General features: G+C 38.9%; 1 protein-coding gene across 6 annotated transcripts in view; it reads left to right on the forward strand.

Moving 5' to 3' along the window:
- TRPC4 (transient receptor potential cation channel subfamily C member 4) overlaps window positions 1-19,709 on the forward strand; it is a 97,479-nt gene extending 77,770 nt beyond the window's left edge. For 2 of the 6 annotated variants that reach the window (XM_065627991.1, XM_065628033.1), the window contains 6 exons: window positions 3,311-3,624; window positions 5,808-6,003; window positions 7,619-7,813; window positions 15,906-15,947; window positions 17,699-17,788; window positions 18,993-19,709. In XM_065627991.1, coding sequence (XP_065484063.1) covers window positions 3,311-3,624; window positions 5,808-6,003; window positions 7,619-7,813; window positions 15,906-15,947; window positions 17,699-17,788; window positions 18,993-19,709 — 1,554 coding nt within the window. Of the gene's footprint in view, window positions 1-3,310; window positions 3,625-5,807; window positions 6,004-7,618; window positions 7,818-14,321; window positions 14,333-15,905; window positions 15,948-17,698; window positions 17,789-18,992 lie in introns of all 6 variants that reach the window. The other 4 variants (XM_065627999.1, XM_065628008.1, XM_065628017.1 and 1 more) reach the window with 4 other exon arrangements.
- The last annotated feature ends 391 nt before the right edge of the window (window positions 19,710-20,100 follow it).

Below are 20,100 nucleotides of genomic sequence, written 5' to 3' on the forward strand. Positions count from 1 at the left end.
GTGCCATCAGAATACACAATAATATACTGTATAATATTATTCAGAGAAAGGCATTGTAGCCAACATGTTGAGGAGGTATCATCCCTCTTAATAAATATTGACATTTTTTTCTCCTTCATTTTCTTCTCGCTTTTGCCTATTAGTCTCTGGTAGCTCAGTTCTGTTTTCTACTCCCTGCTACTCCATCACCAATCTTGAATCAATCAGAATTAGACAGAAGGGTAATAGTGGATGAGGCAGAATAGCAGCTGTCTTGGAGCTATGATGTCAAATGCAGTAAGACTTGATTTTATGGCATGATCATTCTGGGAGAGGCTAGTCTAGTGAAGAGAGTACTGACCTATGACTCCAGCAGGTCTGGATTTAATTCCGTACCCTGTAAAGAACAAATATCACTGTGGTTGAAGTGTAAGGCTGAGCTATTCTTAACTCTTCAATGGCCTGCTATTCTCCAGTTTTGCAGTTCTCATTCTCAGATCACCAAAACGGTCAGATAGTATGTTTGCTTCTACATGAATAAATAAAACTATGCCAGGGATCGCTGTCGGGTACTGGGACTGTCTCATCTGCACTAGCAGTTGGTTAGAGCAACTGCAGCATGGTGGGGTCCTGTGCCAACTATCACTGTCCAAAATAATGCCCAGTTCCTATCTGCAATTTGAATCATAGAATCACAGAATCATAGAATGGTTTGGGCTGGAAGAGACCTTTAAAGGTCACCTACTCCAATCCTCCTGCAATAAACAAGGGCGTCTTCAACCAGATCAGCTTGCTCAGAGCCCCATCCATCCTGATCTTGAATGTTTCCAGGAAACCTGTTGCAGTGTTATACCACCCTCATTGTAAAAAAATACTTCTTTATATCTAGTCTGAATCTACCCTGTTTCCATTTAAAACCATTACCCCTTGTCCTGTTGCTACAGGCCATATTAAAAAGTCTGTCCTCATCTTTCTTATAACCCCCCTTTAGGTATTGAGAAGCCTCAATAAGGTCTCCCTGAACTTGTCCAGGTTGAACAACCCTGAGTCTCTCAACCTGTCCTCACAAGAGAGGTGTTCCAGCCCTCTGATCATCTTGGTGGCCTCCTCTGGACAATCTCCACCAGGTCCGTGTCTTTCCAGTATTGCGGGCTCCAGAGCTGAACACAGGACTCTAGGTGGGGCCCCACCAGACCAGAGTAGAGGGGCAGAATGACCTCCCTCAACCTGATGTCCATGCTCCTTTTGATGCAGCCCAATATGCGATTGGCCTTCTGGGTTGCAAGTACACACTGCTGACTCATGTCCAGATTTTGTCTAACAGTACCTCCAAGTCTTTCTCCACAGAGCTTCTCTCAATCCCTTCATCCCCCACCCTGTATTGATAGTGGGGGTGTCCCTGACCCATGTGCAGGACCTTGCACTTGGCCATGTTGAACCTCATGAGGTTCACATAGACCCACTTCTCAAGCTTGTCCAGGTCCCTCTGGATGGTAGCCTGTCACTCAAGTGTGTCAGCCACATCACTCAGCTTGGTGTCATCTGCAAATTTGCTGTGGGTGCACTCTATCCCACTGAGTCATTGATGAAGATACTAAACAGCACTGGTCCAGTACAGAGCCCTGAGGGAAACCAGTTGTCACTGATGTCCATCCAGACATTGAGCCATTGACCACTACTGTCTGGATGTGACCATCCAGCCAGTTCCTCATCCACCAAACAGTCTACCCATCAAATCCGTATTTCTCCAATTTAGATAGAAGGATGTTGTGGAGGACTGTGTCAAAGGCTTTACAGAAGTCCAGAGAGATGACATCCATTGCCCTTCCTTTGTCCACTGATGTAGTTATTCCATCAGAGAAGGCCACTAGGTTGGTCAGGCAGGACCTTGATGAAACCGTGCTGACTGTCTTGAATGACCTTCCTGCCCTTCATGTGCCTTAGCGTAGCTTCTAGGAGGATCTGTTCCACGATCTTCCCAGGCACAGAGGTGAGGCTGACAGCTCGGTAGTTCCCAGGGTCCTCCATTCTACCCTTTTTAAAAATGAGTGCAATGTTTCCCTTTTTCTAGTCACCAGGGACTTCACTTGACTGCCATGACTTCTCAAATATCATGGAAAGTGCCTTGGGAACTATAATACAGCAGCCAGTTACTTCTGGACTCTGGGATGTATCTTGTCAGGTCTTGTAGACTTATATATGTTCATCTTTCTCAGATGGTCTTGAACCACCTTGAGAGCAGTCACCTTCTTTGGAGGGTGAGTTTGATGTGGAAATGTTGTGATGCCTGGCTATGTTGTTTCATGTGGCCCCAGTGACATGGAAGAGTCCACTTACTACTGAGGTCATGCTCAGCAGGCCTGCAGGATGCATCTGCATGGCCTAGAGCAGGTAAATACAGACCATACCATAGTTCCTCTTTGAAATCTGCTTCATATTATATTATTCCATGGTTTTAGAATGCTTCATAGCACAGATTCTCTCCTTTGATATGTTCTGTAAAACAGATTAATGAGACCAAATAAATAATAATGAGTTTGCCACAGTACTTAACCCTAGTTGAAAATAGCATCTTTCATCTTCAAGAATTTTTTTGGTGGAGTATGAACAGTAAAGAGTCAGAGTTCCAGGGATCGGACTCTTTGATAATGAGACACACAAGCAGTTTGCCACAGTTCGTTAATAAACAGCTTTTTCATCATTGGTCCAGTGTTTATGATTAAGCTATATACTCATTCCTTGATTAAATGTTTTGTTCCAACTTGCCAAAGTTCTTGCAGGTTTCTATCCATCATTTTATATCTGCACTGTTCTCCGAAGACCTAATTTACCCAATTTTACAGCTGAAAGTTTCTGTAATTCTAAAAACCCCATGTATTCGAAAACTGTTCCTTTTATTCTCAGTCAGAATTGTTAGATTTGCTTTTGCTACTGTGAAAATTATAACCAAAACCAAAACACAGGCAAAAAAATAGAAAACATAGACCACCCTGCACATAAAAATGAAGGACAAGTACATGGGTACAGCCCTTTTTTTTCTCTTTCTTTTTCTTGTTCTTTTTCTTTTTCTTTTTCTTTTTTTCTTTTTCTTTTTCTTTTTCTTTCTTTTTCTCTTTCTCTTTTTCTTTCTCTTTCTCTTTCTCTTTCTCTTTTTCTTTTTCTTTTTCTTTTTCCTAAAATAAAAAACTCTCCTGAAGACATACTGCTTTCCAAAAGATGTTTAGTTTTATTGTGGTATCTGCAAATTAATTGAACAGTTTACAAAGAAGCTGACGTTCTTGTTTATGCATAAAAATAGAGGAATAATTTCTTCCCTTCTGCTTGTTTTCAGTATAGTGGGTTAGTTCCACGGGAGAGCTGGGACATGTGGCATCCAACCCTGGTGGCTGAGGCCCTGTTTGCAATCGCAAACATCTTTAGCTCCCTTCGCTTGATCTCATTATTCACTGCAAATTCTCACCTGGGACCTCTGCAGATATCTCTAGGAAGAATGTTGCTGGACATTTTGAAGTTTCTCTTCATATACTGCCTTGTGCTGTTAGCTTTTGCAAATGGATTGAACCAGCTATACTTCTACTACGAGACAAATGAACCCGGCAATTGCAAAGGAATAAGATGTGAAAAGCAGAATAATGCATTTTCAACGTAAGTGGATGATCTGTTTCTATCCTTCCGCTCTGTCCCCAATATTTTAATCGCTTAGATGTTGCTCACAGGAAAGAGGCTGTTTTCTATTGGGTTTTCAGTGGTTTCCTGACAGACACATCTAAAGTTACCCTAATAAAACAAATATTAACATTACATCACTCTGTAATAATGCTCATCCCATACCACAGTGAAATCTGTGCAATTCAAGATATCTCAAAAGATAAAGAGGAGGGGGAGATAACCTGAGATTAGAAAGTACATATTTAGAATTAAGGGAAAAAAGATCACAAGATCAGAGCTTGCTCATCAAGGCAGCTGTTGCTCTGCACTTCTTACATATCTGCTTGTGGGCATTAAATAAGTTTGGTGTTCTAAGGCATGAAAATTCCTTGTAAACGTGATAAATTGAGGCAGGAAAAAACATTCAGTCCAGGCTTTTATTGACCCTGTGTCTACTCCATGCAATCAAATACAGTATTCTAATTTCTGTTTGAAATGATATTTCTATTTCTTTCACTTAAAAATAGATTTTACTTTGTTCTGTAGTTCGTCTATAGTACCAAAACTACCAAATAAATGATCTCTATCTCATCTTTCAACTTCCAATCTGAATCAAACTACTGCTATGAACACCGGTTCCCTATTACCTTCTATGAATCATATCTAAGCTGTTTTAAATATATATTTATTATCAATGGCTTCCTTCTCAAAGTAAATGATTTTATTAAAATAGCACCTTTTATATACTCTTAATCAAGAAACTTTGCTGAGATGCAACATGTTTATTTCGCATATTGATAACATCTAAACTTTGTGTGATCTGAACAGAAAAGCACAGAGAAGTTTTCCAGAGCTGAACATTGAGGGAAGCAATATTATTCCTCTAGGAAGTAGTGGGAGCTACTCATACTAGTGCCAGAAGATGGTGTCAAGGCAAACTGCAATGCCTTATGAGCCTTTTCTGCCACTGTGAGCAGGGGAGAATAGTGGTTGTTTGATTTGTGCTGAGACAAGAGACTCCAGAGCCATACATTACCGCTAATACACACTGCTTTACAAGAGCAGAGATTCAGGACTGATAGTTTCTATCAGTAAAAGCATAATGCCCTCTTAGGTACCTCTGCAGGATGACACTGTACTGGGTTGCATGACAAAGTTATGTTTCACAGATGACACCACATGGTGGGAAAGGGGCTGGAGGGTTAATTTTTGCCTAATTTTGGACAGCGTGCAGGACTGCCCAGGGTGGTACAAGTCCCCGCAGTTCAGCAGCCTCCCTGCTCTGGGTGCAGTGGGGACAGTGCTGATGGCCCACACATCCCATCGAGTCCGGGTAACCTGCATTTGGCATCAGGGTAAAGGAACAGGAAAGAGGCCATGACAAAAACTCACTCCAATTAATCTCAAGATATGGTACCAGAGAAGCAGAAAATTTAGCTCCAAACTTTTTGGAAGCAACAGGGCTAACCAGAGCCCATGCTTCTGACCTATAGCATAGCTGAACATTGTACAAAAGTGAAATTATGTCAAGCTACCTAGTTACGGAGGATTTTTTTTAAAGTTAGTTATTGTTGTTTAGCTTCCTAGCTGTTGTCCCAAGTTTCTTTAATGGAATATCATATCATTTATTTATAAAAACACGAGTTTCATTTCAGAGCTGCATTTTTGTGTTTTTAATGTCTCTGTTATTTGGAAAACAAAACATAGACTAAAGATAATAATGTTCTTCTCATTATACAACTCCTTTTATCTCAATGGCTCCCAACACAAACTAGAAATTGCATAAGCTGACAACACCAAGTAGGTGTGAGAATACCATAATTGTTTTAACATCTTGGTATAACACAATCATTTGAGTTACCACCCTCTATGGTCAAGGCAAAGGTCAAAATACTTCAAAGGCAGGTGTTCAAAATAAGGTCTCTAAAACTATATTTATCCCTCAGAAGTTTGAACAAAATCAGCCTTTTACTCACAAGCTTATTTATAGATTCAGTAATGTATATCTACATATTCAGATTTGAAACATTAAGTCATTGTTTCCCTAGAAAGATATTCCGTATGTGTTGCATATAGTGTGTTAAGTATCATTTGTCTCAATCAAGTCAAGGACTTTTGTGTGTTTGAGGAAAAACTGTATTGTTACTATATATGTATTCCTTTCGGGTTTTGTTTTTCAGATTATTTGAAACGCTGCAGTCATTATTCTGGTCTATATTTGGACTCATCAATCTCTATGTGACCAATGTGAAAGCAAGGCATGAATTCACTGAATTTGTTGGAGCCACCATGTTTGGTACCTATAATGTAATCTCTCTGGTTGTTCTACTCAACATGCTAATAGCCATGATGAATAATTCTTACCAGCTTATTGCTGTAAGTTGTTCCTTATCCTTAGATCATTTATAATAAATAGCTGCTCTCTGTTCCTACATCCCATTTTTCTGACAGTAAATCTTTTTTACAGACAGAATATTGGGACAAATTCTCTGATCTGTTCTAATTCTTTTGCACTGTTCTGGAAGGACACAAAAACCAGACACCAGCTGGATTGGGCAGAGGGGAATTTCCCCACAACTCTGAATGGTGGCCCTGCTACAGAAGCTAGCTCATGGGTTGAGAAGGGTCTCCTGAAGCTTCTGGCGAGTGGCAAAGATTGTCTGTCCCTACTTTATTTTCAATACATTATATTTATTAACCTTTAAAAGTCTTTTCTATTTGGATTTTTATATACCGTCGATATATAGTTAATAGAAATTGAATGCCCATGTTTCAAGGACAATTTTGGACACATTAGCCATTCAAACAAAAGGTCATGACTTCTTATTCAGCAGTGTCCTTATTCAGCAATTTATCAGAGCTATTGGCTTATTTTTATTTCTCAGCTGTCTATTAAGGTTAATGAGGTTTAATGAAAGGTTTAATGAAAATAAACACTGATTCATCACGATATTTCAAATATGATCATGCATAAAGCAAACAAATAAAAGAAAGCTTCTCAGTGTTAAGATTTTAAAATGTGCCTTTTTTTCTAATCTGGAAATTAGAAGTTTTCCACAAAAGAAATATTGACTACCTGTGTTTATATAATGCTAGCTGGCAAAATCTGGTACACTATATCACAATATACTAGCATTCATCAGAATTCAGACTGCAGGTAGAAAACTTTAGTACTACACCTAAATCAGTGGTTTGATTACTGTATATCTGGCTTAATATTAAAGGCTAAGGCCAGACCTGTAGTTTAAGTTCTTGGCTACTATGTTTGTTGTCCACATCTAACAATAGTGATTTAAACTTCTTGTTCAGCTGCTAGGATTTAGTAATCTTTTCATGGATTTTAGTTTGTTTGTTTGTTTTTTTCCAAACTTTTCGATATTTTTCAATATTGTATAGAATCCAAAATAATAAAATTTCAAATAAAAATAATTTAAAAATCAACAACCTATTCCAAATATATAATTCTGAAGTAAGATGAAAAAAATGTACTCAACAGTTCTAAGTAGCCTCATGATTTGTTAGATAACCTATTTGTGAAATTTTGTGGCTGGCAGTTACTAGGAGAGTACATGAGACTTACAGACTTGTGAAGCTGCTACACAGCAGAGTAATTAGAGTGACCTATGTGGAATAATGATGAGCTGCTATTATAACAAAACATCTTTTTCCAGAAATGTAGCATTTTTCTGCTTGTAATTATCCTTTGTTGTTTGAGAGACTTTTAATTATTTAAAAGCCTGTAGCAAGGAAAGAAAGGCTGAAAGTGGATATATACTGTACATATCTAACATCTCTCCTCTTAAGTAAAGCAGCTTAGCTTTGCTTTGTATTAAAGACCTTCTGTCAAAAGAAGATGTCAGTATTTTAAACAAGAAAATTCATTAGTATTTCAGAGTCGTTCCAGTTTTAGGCTTTCAGATTTTTGTAGAGGTTTATTTCAGCTCCATAATTACAGCAACATCTGTGCTGGTGTTGTGTTTCTCGTGTGCAGGATCATGCAGATATTGAGTGGAAGTTTGCTCGAACAAAACTCTGGATGAGTTACTTTGAAGAAGGAGGAACTCTGCCCACGCCTTTCAATGTCATACCAAGCCCAAAGTCTCTCTGGTATCTGATCAGATGGTTATGGAGACATCTTTGCAAGAAAAAAATTAGAAGAAAGCCTGAAAGTTTTGGAACAATAGGGGTAAGTCCTGTTATACTCTGCCTGCAGTCCTCCTCTTTGCTATACAGATGAGTCTTTCTCAGCCTTACAGAGCATACAAACTTTCAAATAATGTACATATGAGATAGACAATAATTCTACCAGAGCATGTTTATTTTTTGCATTAATGTAAATGTGTGTGACTAAAGAGAAAGCATCATTGTATTCCTGAGCAATGACAATATGAACCATGATTGTGCCTCATCTACGGATAATGCAAGAAAGATTAAAAGCAATACAAATATGAGACATCAAATGTGTATACTTGTCTACCAGTCCCAGAGGTCTGCTTGATGATCTCTAGATCAAGTGCTCTGGTTCAAGTATCATTGACATATCGTGAACCACAGACTCGTGTATAAAATATTTGTTGTGGGATATTATCTGACTCTCTGTCTCTCTCTTGCTCTTTACATGCAATTAAATGGGTTTACCATAAAAGCATTCTTACCAAAAGCTGCTCCCATTAAAGAAAATATTTTGACGTATAACAGCATTTACTTGGAATTGCTTACTTGAATTTACAGGCAGAATTATTTCAGAATCACATTGGTACCCTATTCTAATAGTGCTGATTAGCAGTGAAATTTCTAGAGAAAAAACAGGGGAAAAGACACACAAGGGGAGCGAGAATAGTCCTGCACCTGGATTCAGTAGGTACATGTGTAATATCTCAGCCACAGACTTTCTCTGGTAGCTGCAGTGGGTAAAGCAAATTTGAATTTGTCCCTCCTAGCTCTATTCAGTTGAGATACCTCAGTCAGCAGCACAGTTTTTCTATATTGTCAGAGGAAATATCTGGGCAGCAACCTAACCCATCAACAACTAAATCTTTCTAGTTATGTTTTTTGCATTTCCCATAGCGAGCAAGTCAGTACGTCAGTAACTAGACTGCATTTAGCCAACTCCAACATGAAGAAAACTATTGTAGGCAAAATGTGGATAATGGCACTTTCCCTATACCATAGGTATTTGGTGAATATAAATGTTTTCAAGTATGTTAGGAACTCAGATAATAAAGCATTAAGTGATAGTACGAGAGTGTCATGTCTGGGTAAGGGGAAGGAGAAAGGGCTATAGTCCTTATGCTGCTGACCCTGATAGAAAAACATCCATTCAATTCAAAGAAGCCAGGGGATGAGACAATTCTTTGCTGGACCATTACTCTATCAATCTTTTCTTTGTATTTCCTACCAGTTTGTCGAGAAGTGAGTAATAAAGATAGGGGTTTTTTACAAATTTTGCAGTCATATCCTGGCATTCAGTTTTATCACCAGATACACTCAGAGGAACGAGTTCAGAGGGGTGTACAGATACATGATAAAGAGGAAGAGTGACATATAAAACTAATTCACAATTCCTTAGCTGATTTTGTCCTCTTTGTGGAAAGCTTCTAATCAGGCTTATTGCAATATCCTGATCTTGTTGGAAATATGCTTTACTTGGCTGTCATACTTGTAACTAGGAAAGGAACAGCCAGAAAAGGAAGCTTATAAACATGAGGATGGCATTGAAACAAATCAGTAATAGACTGCAAGAAAGAAACATTGAAAAAACTAGTATTGGAAAAGCAGTGAAGAGAGAGAAACAGTGGTTCAGATAGAAATAAAAATAAAAGACAGGAACTGAGCATGAATGGTGAAGAACTTCAAGAATAAAACATCACTGTATAACCTGGCAAGGAAAAGAAGTAAATGCAGAGACCAACTGAAGGGAAAACTGAGATTTTGTTAGAAAGAGAAAATCAAGAGAGTGATGTATTTGTGTGGGGGGAGGGGAGAGTGGGCAATGCTTCTAGGCATTTGCTAAACATTTGGTAGGAATGATTAGCTAGTGTAAACTGATAGAGTGATATTAAAATCAATGGAGCGAGGCCAGTGTATAGCAGCTGAGGATGTAAGGTTGGTTAACACAATATCGCTGTTTGACTGGGACAGATCCGGATTACCCTTATACATCCCAGCAAAATCTTCAGAACAATATTTTCTGTCAGAATTTCCATCCAGGATAAGGTTTGTTTTGTTTCATTTTGTTTTGTATTGTTTTTTCCTTTGTTTCCTTCTCCAACTGCAGCTCTTGGAGTACACTCGTTCCTGGGTCTGTGGAATAATAACAAAAGAGACAACATGCTCTCAGCCCCATGCTGAATGGCAGGGTGAGGAAGGGGGTTCAGAAATATTACCCCCTGGTTCCTGCGGCTACTTCCTGCTGGGGTACATAAATACTAGCTTCTAGAAATTAGCAGCTTGGGTTTTGGAAAACTTGTGCAACAAAGGGTCAAAAGGCAGAGAGTCTATACACAGAGATGGTTAGGAATTTTTACAAATAGATTTTTTTTTTTTAATGAAAAAAATCGTTAAACCCAACTTTTTCATTAGTATATACCAGTTTCAAAAAAAGCTTTTGTTGGGAAAGACTTTTCAGCTTCAGGATGAAATTTCTGTTTGGAGAGAGAAGGAGCAGGTGCTAAGTAAAGCAAATAGCTTGGGCTATGGGGGACCCAGGTTCACTTCTGTTCTCTGGTGGATATCTAATTATTTACTCTAAGAAGAACAGCTGTGACAGGAGAGATTTCCATCTTAAAATCATTAAGACTCTAGTGGGGGAAAGGTGCTCTCTTGAGAGAACAGAAGGAGCTGAACCTAGGTTCTCTATGACTGGAATGTGAACCACCAATTACTGAACTGTTTGGTAGTGGAGCACATAGGTGAGGGAAAGGTATAGGAACTTTTTGGTACTTAGCTTCAAGTATAGCTGAAACCCCTCTGAAGCAGAGGGCTCACCAGCCAAGCCATCATGGCAACAAGACTTTCAGCTGCCTGGAAAAAGTGAGTGGCTGTGACTGATGAGGCAGATTCAGCCAGCCCATCTGAGCATATCATAAAACTACAAAGTTCCTCAGCTATAACAGAAGCCCAATTTGGGCTATCTGAATTTGGAACATTTTGCAATTTCTAGGCCCAGTTATGCACCCAAGCTCCAAAATGGGATAAGATGTGGGTATGCCTATGTGCTTGGATTTCCACATTAGGAAAATCTGTCTGTACTCATCAGAGTGTGGGAACCACTATTCACTCCAGTGGTCAGGTCTACACACAGTTTAGGTAGATGTAAACCAGATGCTGCTAGCTGGATTTTCCCCAAGAGGTTAAGTCATCAGAGAATGAATGGGCGCACCATGGTGATCTCACAGTTTGTCCTGGGGGAATGTGCTGCTTTCTGGTTTTGAAAAAGTTATTCCCATCACCTACAGTTCATCCTTGGGTTCTCGGAACTTCTTCAGTTGTTCCAACCAACTGCATCACAAATTAAATTTAGAACCTCTATGACTTTACAACTGAAGGGAAATGAAGAGGAGTTTTCTCTGCCTTTTGTCTGGGGATCTCAGCTGACAGCTCTCTGACTCCAGCTCACTGGAATCTCCCCTGTAATAACTCTGACCTCAGAGCTACAAGATAAGCTTTGTCAGGACTGCCTTGTTTTCATTGGGTTCTGCATTATGAACTCTTATTCCTTCCCGGTGAGCAGTACTGGGGAAAAAACATTATAGACTCATTTTTCAGGCTCATTTTCATATATTGACTATATGGATGTATGGATGCCATGTTGCCTGTAAGGCAGAACTCACATTTCAAAGCATTTTGTTGCAAAACCTCTAAATGCTAACTCTCCCATTAGGAAGCGCTAATCAGCAGTGACGTACTATGGTATTTTCCACTAGAAAAAGCAATAGTGTGCATCCAAAGGCTGAGTCAGTGCTAGGGGATACAAAACAGAATGCAGCTGGCTTGTTAAAGCCAGCATTTTTCAAGGATCAGACATGATAGCTGCATAAGAAACCTTAGTACCAAAAAGCCAGGAATCATGAGCTAGGAATGAATCGAGGTTGTACTAAATGTGTCATCAACAATCCACTGTAAAAATATATATATGTGCACAATTGAAAGTTCTTTATATGCAGGCAGAAATCATAAAGAAAGGGTTCAATGTCATGATAGTTTACAGCAGAGATGCTAGTGGAAGGATTTATCTGGCTGATATGAAGAAGAGAAATGTCAGTAGAAATAAGTATGGCATAGTTTCTTGGGAGAACCATCTACAGTGCTGCTTGTAACAAAGCTATCATGGGAATGAACAGGGCCTGCAGGGAAGTGAGATGCCTCTGAAGAGAGCTGATTAACTGGCTTCTCCTTGGATGTCAGTCCTGTGGTTCTGCCATCCTTTGTTGTACTGGGACAGCTGAAACAGTGGATGGTGGAGATGAGGGGAGCTATTTCAAGGGACAGAATTTTTCTCCGAAGCAACACAGTGACCAGCCATGCTGATGGCAGCTTCTCTAGCCACAGCTACAGCTGAAGGAAGGCCAGGATGCTTACATCTGATTTACTAGTACTTCAGCTCTGCTATTAATCAGACAGAGATCTACCCTTCAGATTTCAGCACATTTTTATTTTCTGTCATTTTGACATATCCCAGATATGCAAGCATTCTCTTTAGCTATTATAACAAAGTGTCTCCTACACCCAAACCTCTGAAATAACAGTGTGTGATGCTCTTTACATATATATATATATAGGAGTTCTGTTAGCTTTGTCAGCTGACCTTAGCAAAAGCCAGATTAGTAATGTAACTCTATTGATTAGGCTGAAATTTTCCTGACTGCGGAAGGCCTTGGGGTATCCCAAGGACACTCCTGTTGGCCACCTGAAATCCATTGCTCTTTCAAAATAGATTAAAGAAAAGAAACCGGAATAAACTGTACTATTTTCCTCAAATTACATTCCATTTTATGTCTGGTAAGTTGCCAAAAAGTGGTTTACCTATAGTTTTAAGTATTTCAGAGGAGAAAATGGAGAAGATTGTTAGGGCTATTTTCAGGTGGTTTTGTTTGTTTTTATCTGAAGTGTTTATATAAAGTTACCTCTTTTCTAGCTATCTAGATTTTTTATGCCATTTTTCCAAGCAATGTACATGTTAGTTATTATAATTTGCCAGAGAAAGTCTCCTTTTACCTTCTCCTAGTCTTTGTTCTCCAAGTGGAAAATTATGCAACTCCTAAATTAATATAAGTATTTTGTATTTCCTCTCTAATATGTGTTATTGAAAGTTGAACAAATAAATAACACCTTCCATCTAGAATGGAAATCAGTAATCTGAAGTGTTTGTATAACCAAGGACCATCTCATGCCGAAACCTCTTTGTCAACACAGATAAGTTCTTTACCCTTTTTATGGGAAGCTTCTATTCAAGATGAGGAATATATCTCATATACTTCAGACAATCTTTATGTTTTCTGGAGCTTTATCACTGAGCAAATTTGAATTCCCACTTTATAAAAGACATCATTTTGATAAAACAATTCACAAAAGTAATTTAACATTATCAAATTTTTGACTGCTAAAGAGATTTCTCTTCCAAACAATGCAAATTACTAGGACTGGCATAAGCAGGAAGACCAAAAATTTATCACTACTAGTAAAACTACTGCTAAAGCTTCCTTGAGGATATTAGTGCGCCCCCCCTATAGAAAGGGATAAAAGTATCCCCTTCAATTTCATGATCTCATACAATACGATCATCAGAAGAGTGTTTCTTCCCCTGTTGCTATTTTTTGTCAGATTTAACTTTTATCCCTTTGCTAGCCAGTTACTTGAAACAAACTTTCAACAACAACAAGTTAGACTATGACCAGGTAGAGAAAAGCAGGCTGACTAATAAATAATAAATAAGAATAATATGAATATTAATGCCATTGTATTTGTAGTGAATAGCTTGATTTTCAGATATATTTAAGCAAAGATTTATTCTGCTTTCAGTAGGAATCAAAAGGCAATTATGAACTGGAAACTCAATCTGAACAGTTAAAACAGGAGACAGAGAACTGAAAACTTCACTGAAAGAATTATCAAGCAGTGGAACAGGCTGCCCAGGGAAGTGGTGGAGTCACCATCCCTGGAGGTGTTTAAAAGACATGTAGATGCTGTGCTTAGGGACATGGTTTAGTGGTGGACTTGGCAGTGTTAGGTTAAGGGCTGGACTTGATGATCTTAAAGGTCTTTTCCAACCAAAATGATTCTATGGCTTGATGGTGGCAGTAATAACTTCGATAGGTTATGTGTATGCATAATTCCCTGTGCAGTATGCATGTGTTTGTGTATGAAAACACACCATTAAATGCATTTACTTTAGCTTCTCAGTAGTATGGATTGAAAACAATTGTGAAGTGCAGTAGAACTGTTCTGGACACATTACTACACAAAAAAATTTGTTTAGATAGTCATCCTAAATTGCACTTTTTGACATAGCATTGAGTGGAAAAGCCACAGCCTCTGTTTCTGGAAGTTTCAGAATTGCTTGCTAAAAAAAGGATAAACTTGATTTAGCTATTTCTTGTTATGGGTACAGAATTAAACCTACGTATTTCTTTCACATTTCACTGTAAAATAAAGCAGAGAAGACAGCAACTGAAGAAAGTAGTCTGCAAGACAAGGGGCAGAATTTGTTTTAATTATAGGAGTTATTAGCTTTACCTGAACTGAAGTGCTTTTCAGCTACACCTTACAGTGGTTTTGCTTGTCACTCAGATTTGTTGCTGAGAGATCTCTTAGACGCCGATTCCCTTAGTGCTCTCTCAGCAGGAATGAAACATCTCCATCGTGTGGTCAGCTGAGAAAAAGCAGAAAATTGAACCTGGATAAAGACAAATGGTAGGAGAGTATTGGCCTTCCCAGGACTGCCTTAACCCCCGCTCCCTGGCGGTGGGCAGGGTCGCCCCCCTCTCACCCTTAAACACAACGAATTCCCGTCTTCGGATGACGCATCGATGCACAAACACGATCTGGAAAAATACTGAAGAAAGGATGTTTATGTATAAAGCCCTACCACACAGTGTCAGTTTAGAGCAATTACAAAATAATTATTTTACTCCATTAGTTTTTGCCAAGCCCAGCCACAGAGCTACTGCATCCTTCAAATTAATTTCAAACAAGAAATGCAAACTCATTCCAAGTGCAGGGAAATTGTTAAGCATAAATTGCCAATCAGTTTCAAGTAAAAGAAGATGACAAAATACGTTATTGTGCCTGTCTCATTATGAAACTGAGGTCAATTTTAACAAGTCCCTTGGATGTCCTTTTATCCTATTTTAAGATTCTCTAAGTGTTCTGTTTTGTGGAAATAGAATCAGTGGACAGACACCTTCTTTACTCACCAGCAGCAGATGTAAGAACCCAAGATAAAATTGTAAGTCTTTCCTCAGTCTGGGATAATTAAGATAGAGAATAGGGAAATGTGACTCAGTATGCTACTGAGGACAATAGTAATTCAAGGACTAAGTAATTCAGGGCTTTTCCTCCCCCCTCTTTTTCTGGACAGCCCTTAGTTATGGTAGTATAATCTAATCCAACACTTTCTTGAAGCCTGTGCCATGCATTCATCCTGTCATACTTCTTTTTGCTGTTCCTATTCAGAGTTACTATCCCTCTTCCCCTCCCTCTTTATCAACACCAAACTCTGCATTGCAGGCTAAGTTTCTGTCTTCATACCCCTCTCTGTGATCAAGTGTTTCTAGCAGGGAACTAAGAATGAAATTTTCTCTTTAATACAGTTTTATAGTGCAGGTTTTGATTAGCTCTAACTTAAATGAGACATCAGGACCCATAGCAAGTGTCTTGCTAACATCATGTTTATGTCAAGCACTTCCCAATTCAGTAAATTATGCTTCAGTCTGTGCAAGTGACATGATCACACTGTTCCCCTTCTGTCTCAGATCCGTAACTTAAGGGTTCTGTGAGCAGAGACCTGGCTGCCCCACCACATCCATGACAATGCTGGAATAGCAGCACATTGATGAAAACGTAAAAAATCTACTTTACCTTCCCAATGAAAACATTGCCTCTTCTGTAAAGCTAATGACAGGCTTTGCTCCAACAATGCCATTTTTCAACAGACTTTGAATCATCTCTCTCATCTTTCTCGATACCACATACTGCACAGACCTGTTGTTTTCCTATGCTGTAAGTATTTTACTACCAGACAGGGATTCATGGCTTTTTGTTATTTTCTTTTTTTTCAGAGGCGTGCAGCTGACAATCTAAGAAGACATCATCAATACCAGGTACAGGCTCATGTTTGGTTTGGGGGCAATTATTTTCTTTACCTTGAAAAGGTCTTCTTGAAGAAGGGGAAAACAAAACAAAACAGCAACAACAACAAAAGAACCGAACAACACACAATATGCATACTTATTTCATCCTCAGCAAACAAGCAATTGTTTTTTGGTGTTTCAACAACAGCATTTGAGAAGTAGAAAATATTTCCTGGAGCAATAACATACTAACCAGTATTTTGCTCACTGTAACATGAATAGCCTTTGAAAAAGCAAACACATAGCCCCACCTCCCTGCTGGGATTTGTCAGGATCACATGTGCAGCTCTCTGACATGCTCCATCAGAACCTGCACTCCATCTCTCTGGCTCTGGTCCCCCATAGGCAACTTCCTGTCCCTTAATAAACTCTCTGCCTAGATCCTCTGTAAGCTGCTCTTCTCCATTCTTCCTGCTTCAGCCTCTGATTTTTTGAGGTTATTGCAGCACAAGGAATAATTTCAAGATTTATTTTCAATTTTTGTTGTGCTAAAAGGGCTGCAAGTTAAACAAGATGTGGGCTGTGCACTTCTAAGTTTGGTAATTAATGGATTCCATGTGGGTGCTGATTAGGTAATCTAGGACTTTTCCAACCTGAAAAAGAGGGAAATACAACTGGGATCTATAAAATCATGGAGAGGATGAACACGGAGCAGTTGTTTACCATGTATCCTCAAACTGAATACCAGATACCTACTATACTGCATTAGTAAGGCTGTAGGCAGCACTTTGAGGGAAGTGATTATTCTCCTTTGGCCCACACTTGTAAGGCTGTGCCTGGAGCAGTGTGTCCTGTTTTGGACCCCCCACTACAAGAGAGATGTTAACAAACTGGAAGGAATCCAGGAAAGGGCCACCAAGATGTTTAGAGAGCTGACATAAAAGGAGAAGCTCAGATTTCAGCCTAGAGTAGGTTAAGGGGGATCTAATTGCTGTCTTCACTAACATAGTGGGTGGCTAGAGAGAAGACGAAGCCAGATTTTCTTGGAGGTGCACAGAAAAAGAACAGGAGTCAATGGACACAAGATGCTGGAAGGGCAATTCCATAAGGAAAATCATCATCACAGTCAGGGTAGTAAAGAATTGGAAAAAGTTGCTCAGAGAGGCTGCAGCATATTCACCCTTGGAGATATTCAGCACTTTACTGGACATGGCCCTGAGCTGGATCAGAGAGCCTCCAGGCAGACGTCTCTTCCAACCTAAGTAATTTTAGGATTCTTAGAAGTAGAAGACAACAATGGAAACCATCAGAGAGCAGGTTAAAAATAAGCAAATCCCCAAATGGAATCTTATTCCAGCTATACTATGGAATTCACTGGCAGAGGATTTGTGAATGCTGAAAGTTTACATGCATTCAAAACACATACCTGTCACAGCCCATTGAAACAAGAGCTATCATTTCTGATTCAGAAAGTCACTGAATTTCACATCGCAGGAGGCTTGGGAGTGTATAGCTGCAAAATAACATTATACAGCTGCTCTAGACTTACACTGCTTGTGAAGCATCAGCAATTTCTCACTGTCAGACTGCACATTACTGGCATGAGATGTACCTTTGGTGAAAACTAATACAGCCATTCTCAGGATAGTTAATATCAGCACTTCCACTGAAAAGCAGAACAAATTTTGAACCAGATCTAAGGTTTATAATTTTTTGTCATGTTTCTAAAGCACAAAGAAATCAAAGCATTCCCAGTAAGTGCAGATATTTTATATTTTTAGGAAGTCATGAGAAATCTGGTTAAGAGATATGTTGCAGCAATGATAAGAGATGCCAAAACTGAGGAAGGACTGACAGAAGAAAATTTTAAGGTATGTGGTAATTCAAATGTTTATAGGTGTTATAGTAAGATATTATAAGACTGCGAAACATATTCTTCAAACTACCCAGTTATTCAGGTGGCATATATCTTGCTTTGTAGCGCAGTGTCTGCATCCTGATGGACCACACACAGATAGCATTGTATTATACATGGACTCCAGCAAGTCTCCTTCTTTGTTTAGCTGAAACAATAATCAGTTTTATCAGCTAATTTGAATTATGCCCATGTAAGGGAACACCTAAGAGGGGCTAAGTGTGTGTAACAACACAAAAAGCAAGACACAAATAGTTTCAGCACCTTAGGAAAGAGAGATTTTCTCCTACAGAGAGCTGTTGTGCATTTATTTGTAAACAGGACACCTTTTATATGACTTAAAAGATGGCAAACTTAAATAAGCATTGAAATATTAAAATCCTTTGACACAGACAAGGTGAACAGGTCCACATAAATCACAACACTTAACGTCCATCACTGTGTATTTCTTGCATTAAAACGTTTTTGTTACTATTGGCACCTTAATTCCAGATGTTCAAAATTATATTAATCTGCCTCAGCTTAGCCATGCAGAAGATACAGCCAGAGCCTGAGCTTCATTACCCCTTTAGAGAAAATGAATAGGGACCTCCTGAAGGCAAGGTGCCTTCTCCTGAGGCAGCCCTTTAAGAGACAGAGGTTGCACTGGCAGAAAGCAGCCTGGAGTGATTAGTTTTGGCTTAGCTGCCAGCTGGCAAAGATATCATGGAAATGCACCAAGTCCTGCCTGTGCATGCATGCATGTGTCCCCATGTGTGTGTGCATAGGGGATGGTGTTAAGAGCTGATCAAAATGCTGTCGTCGTGATGGGATAACACTGTCTAGCAGATTGGCTGTAAGTCTTCAAGTTGTCCATGTTCCTTCCTCCACCACTGTCGGTGATTTCTATGAGTAGTCTGGGTTAAGGCACGTTTCCTTTGAAGTTTCCTCTTGATAAAATTGTCAATCACTTTTCTGTCTCACCTGAAAGGTGCAATAGATTGAGTCTGAAAACCACCTTGAAGATGCCAGATATTATCCAGATGGTGAAGTTTATTACTGATCCCTAGAAAACCCTATCATAAGCTTTTTTTTTCCTTTTTTTTTTTTTTTTGATTCCAAGAGAAAAAGTCAAATTAGCTTTCATTCTCTGATATTTAATCTTTCTTCCTAATTTTTAGGAGTTAAAACAAGATATTTCCAGCTTTCGTTTTGAAGTCCTGGGTTTATTAAAAGGAAGCAAGCTGTCTAATTTGCAGACTGCAAAGAATAACAAAGACACTGCCTCTCTGTCAGAAAATGAAGAAAATGGTGAGAGTGAAGGAAACAAGAAAGGAAAAAAGAACACCTTCAGCCTTTTTGACATAACAACAATGATTCATCCAAGATCTGCCACTATTGCCTCTGAAGCACATAATGTAAGCAATGGCTCAGCAATGATGGTGTCAGAGTCCACGAAGGAGAAACAAAAGCGTGTGAATTTTGTAACAGACATAAAAAATTTTGGGTTATTTCACAGACGATCAAAAACAAACTCTGTGGAGCAGAGTACAAATAAAATATACACCGTTTCTGAAGAAGTTTCCCGTCAACAGGCAGAAGAACAATGTGAGAAAAGTGCTGAACTGGAAGAGGGAGAACTGAGCATGGACTGTGAATTGAACATCCAAAGTCCTGATGAAAAATGCATTTTAGCTGAATCACAAAATAACAGCAACTCTTTGGATTCACAGGAAGAGGGGAGTATTTGTGCTTCAGAAACAGAGAAAATGGAGTTACAGAACTCAGAACCAGCCACACCACAGGATCAGCTGGACAAGGAGTTGGACATTTGCATTGACTGTGATGGGAACCAGGAAACAATTGATCAGGGTGATTACGTGATAACAAGGTTGTGATGCTTACAGGAGGAAGCATTTACAAATATATATATTTTGCATAGTGCTTTTGGGGTGGGAGGAGTGTTTTAAGAATTATATTAGCAAATGCAGAATTACACTTTATAGTACTCGACTGTGGCACATGATCTTGTAACATAGTCAAGAGAAAGATAATACGGGGACCTTCTGTTTTGTAGCCTGCTTTAGCTTTCACGATTTGTTTTACATTTTTTAATAAATGGAAGCATCTTGTATTCTTGTACTGTTGCAATAACCCACAGAAACTTTTTAGCTATCTTTTTCAATTACAACAAATGCAATTTCTCTCATATGATAGTTGACTCCTATGATAAATATTTTTCTATGCAAATAAAAAGTAGCTTAAGAGACTTGGAAGCCTTTATTTAAC

Source organism: Caloenas nicobarica, chromosome 1 (assembly GCF_036013445.1).
Source record: "Caloenas nicobarica isolate bCalNic1 chromosome 1, bCalNic1.hap1, whole genome shotgun sequence".
Lineage (NCBI taxonomy): Eukaryota > Metazoa > Chordata > Aves > Columbiformes > Columbidae > Caloenas > Caloenas nicobarica.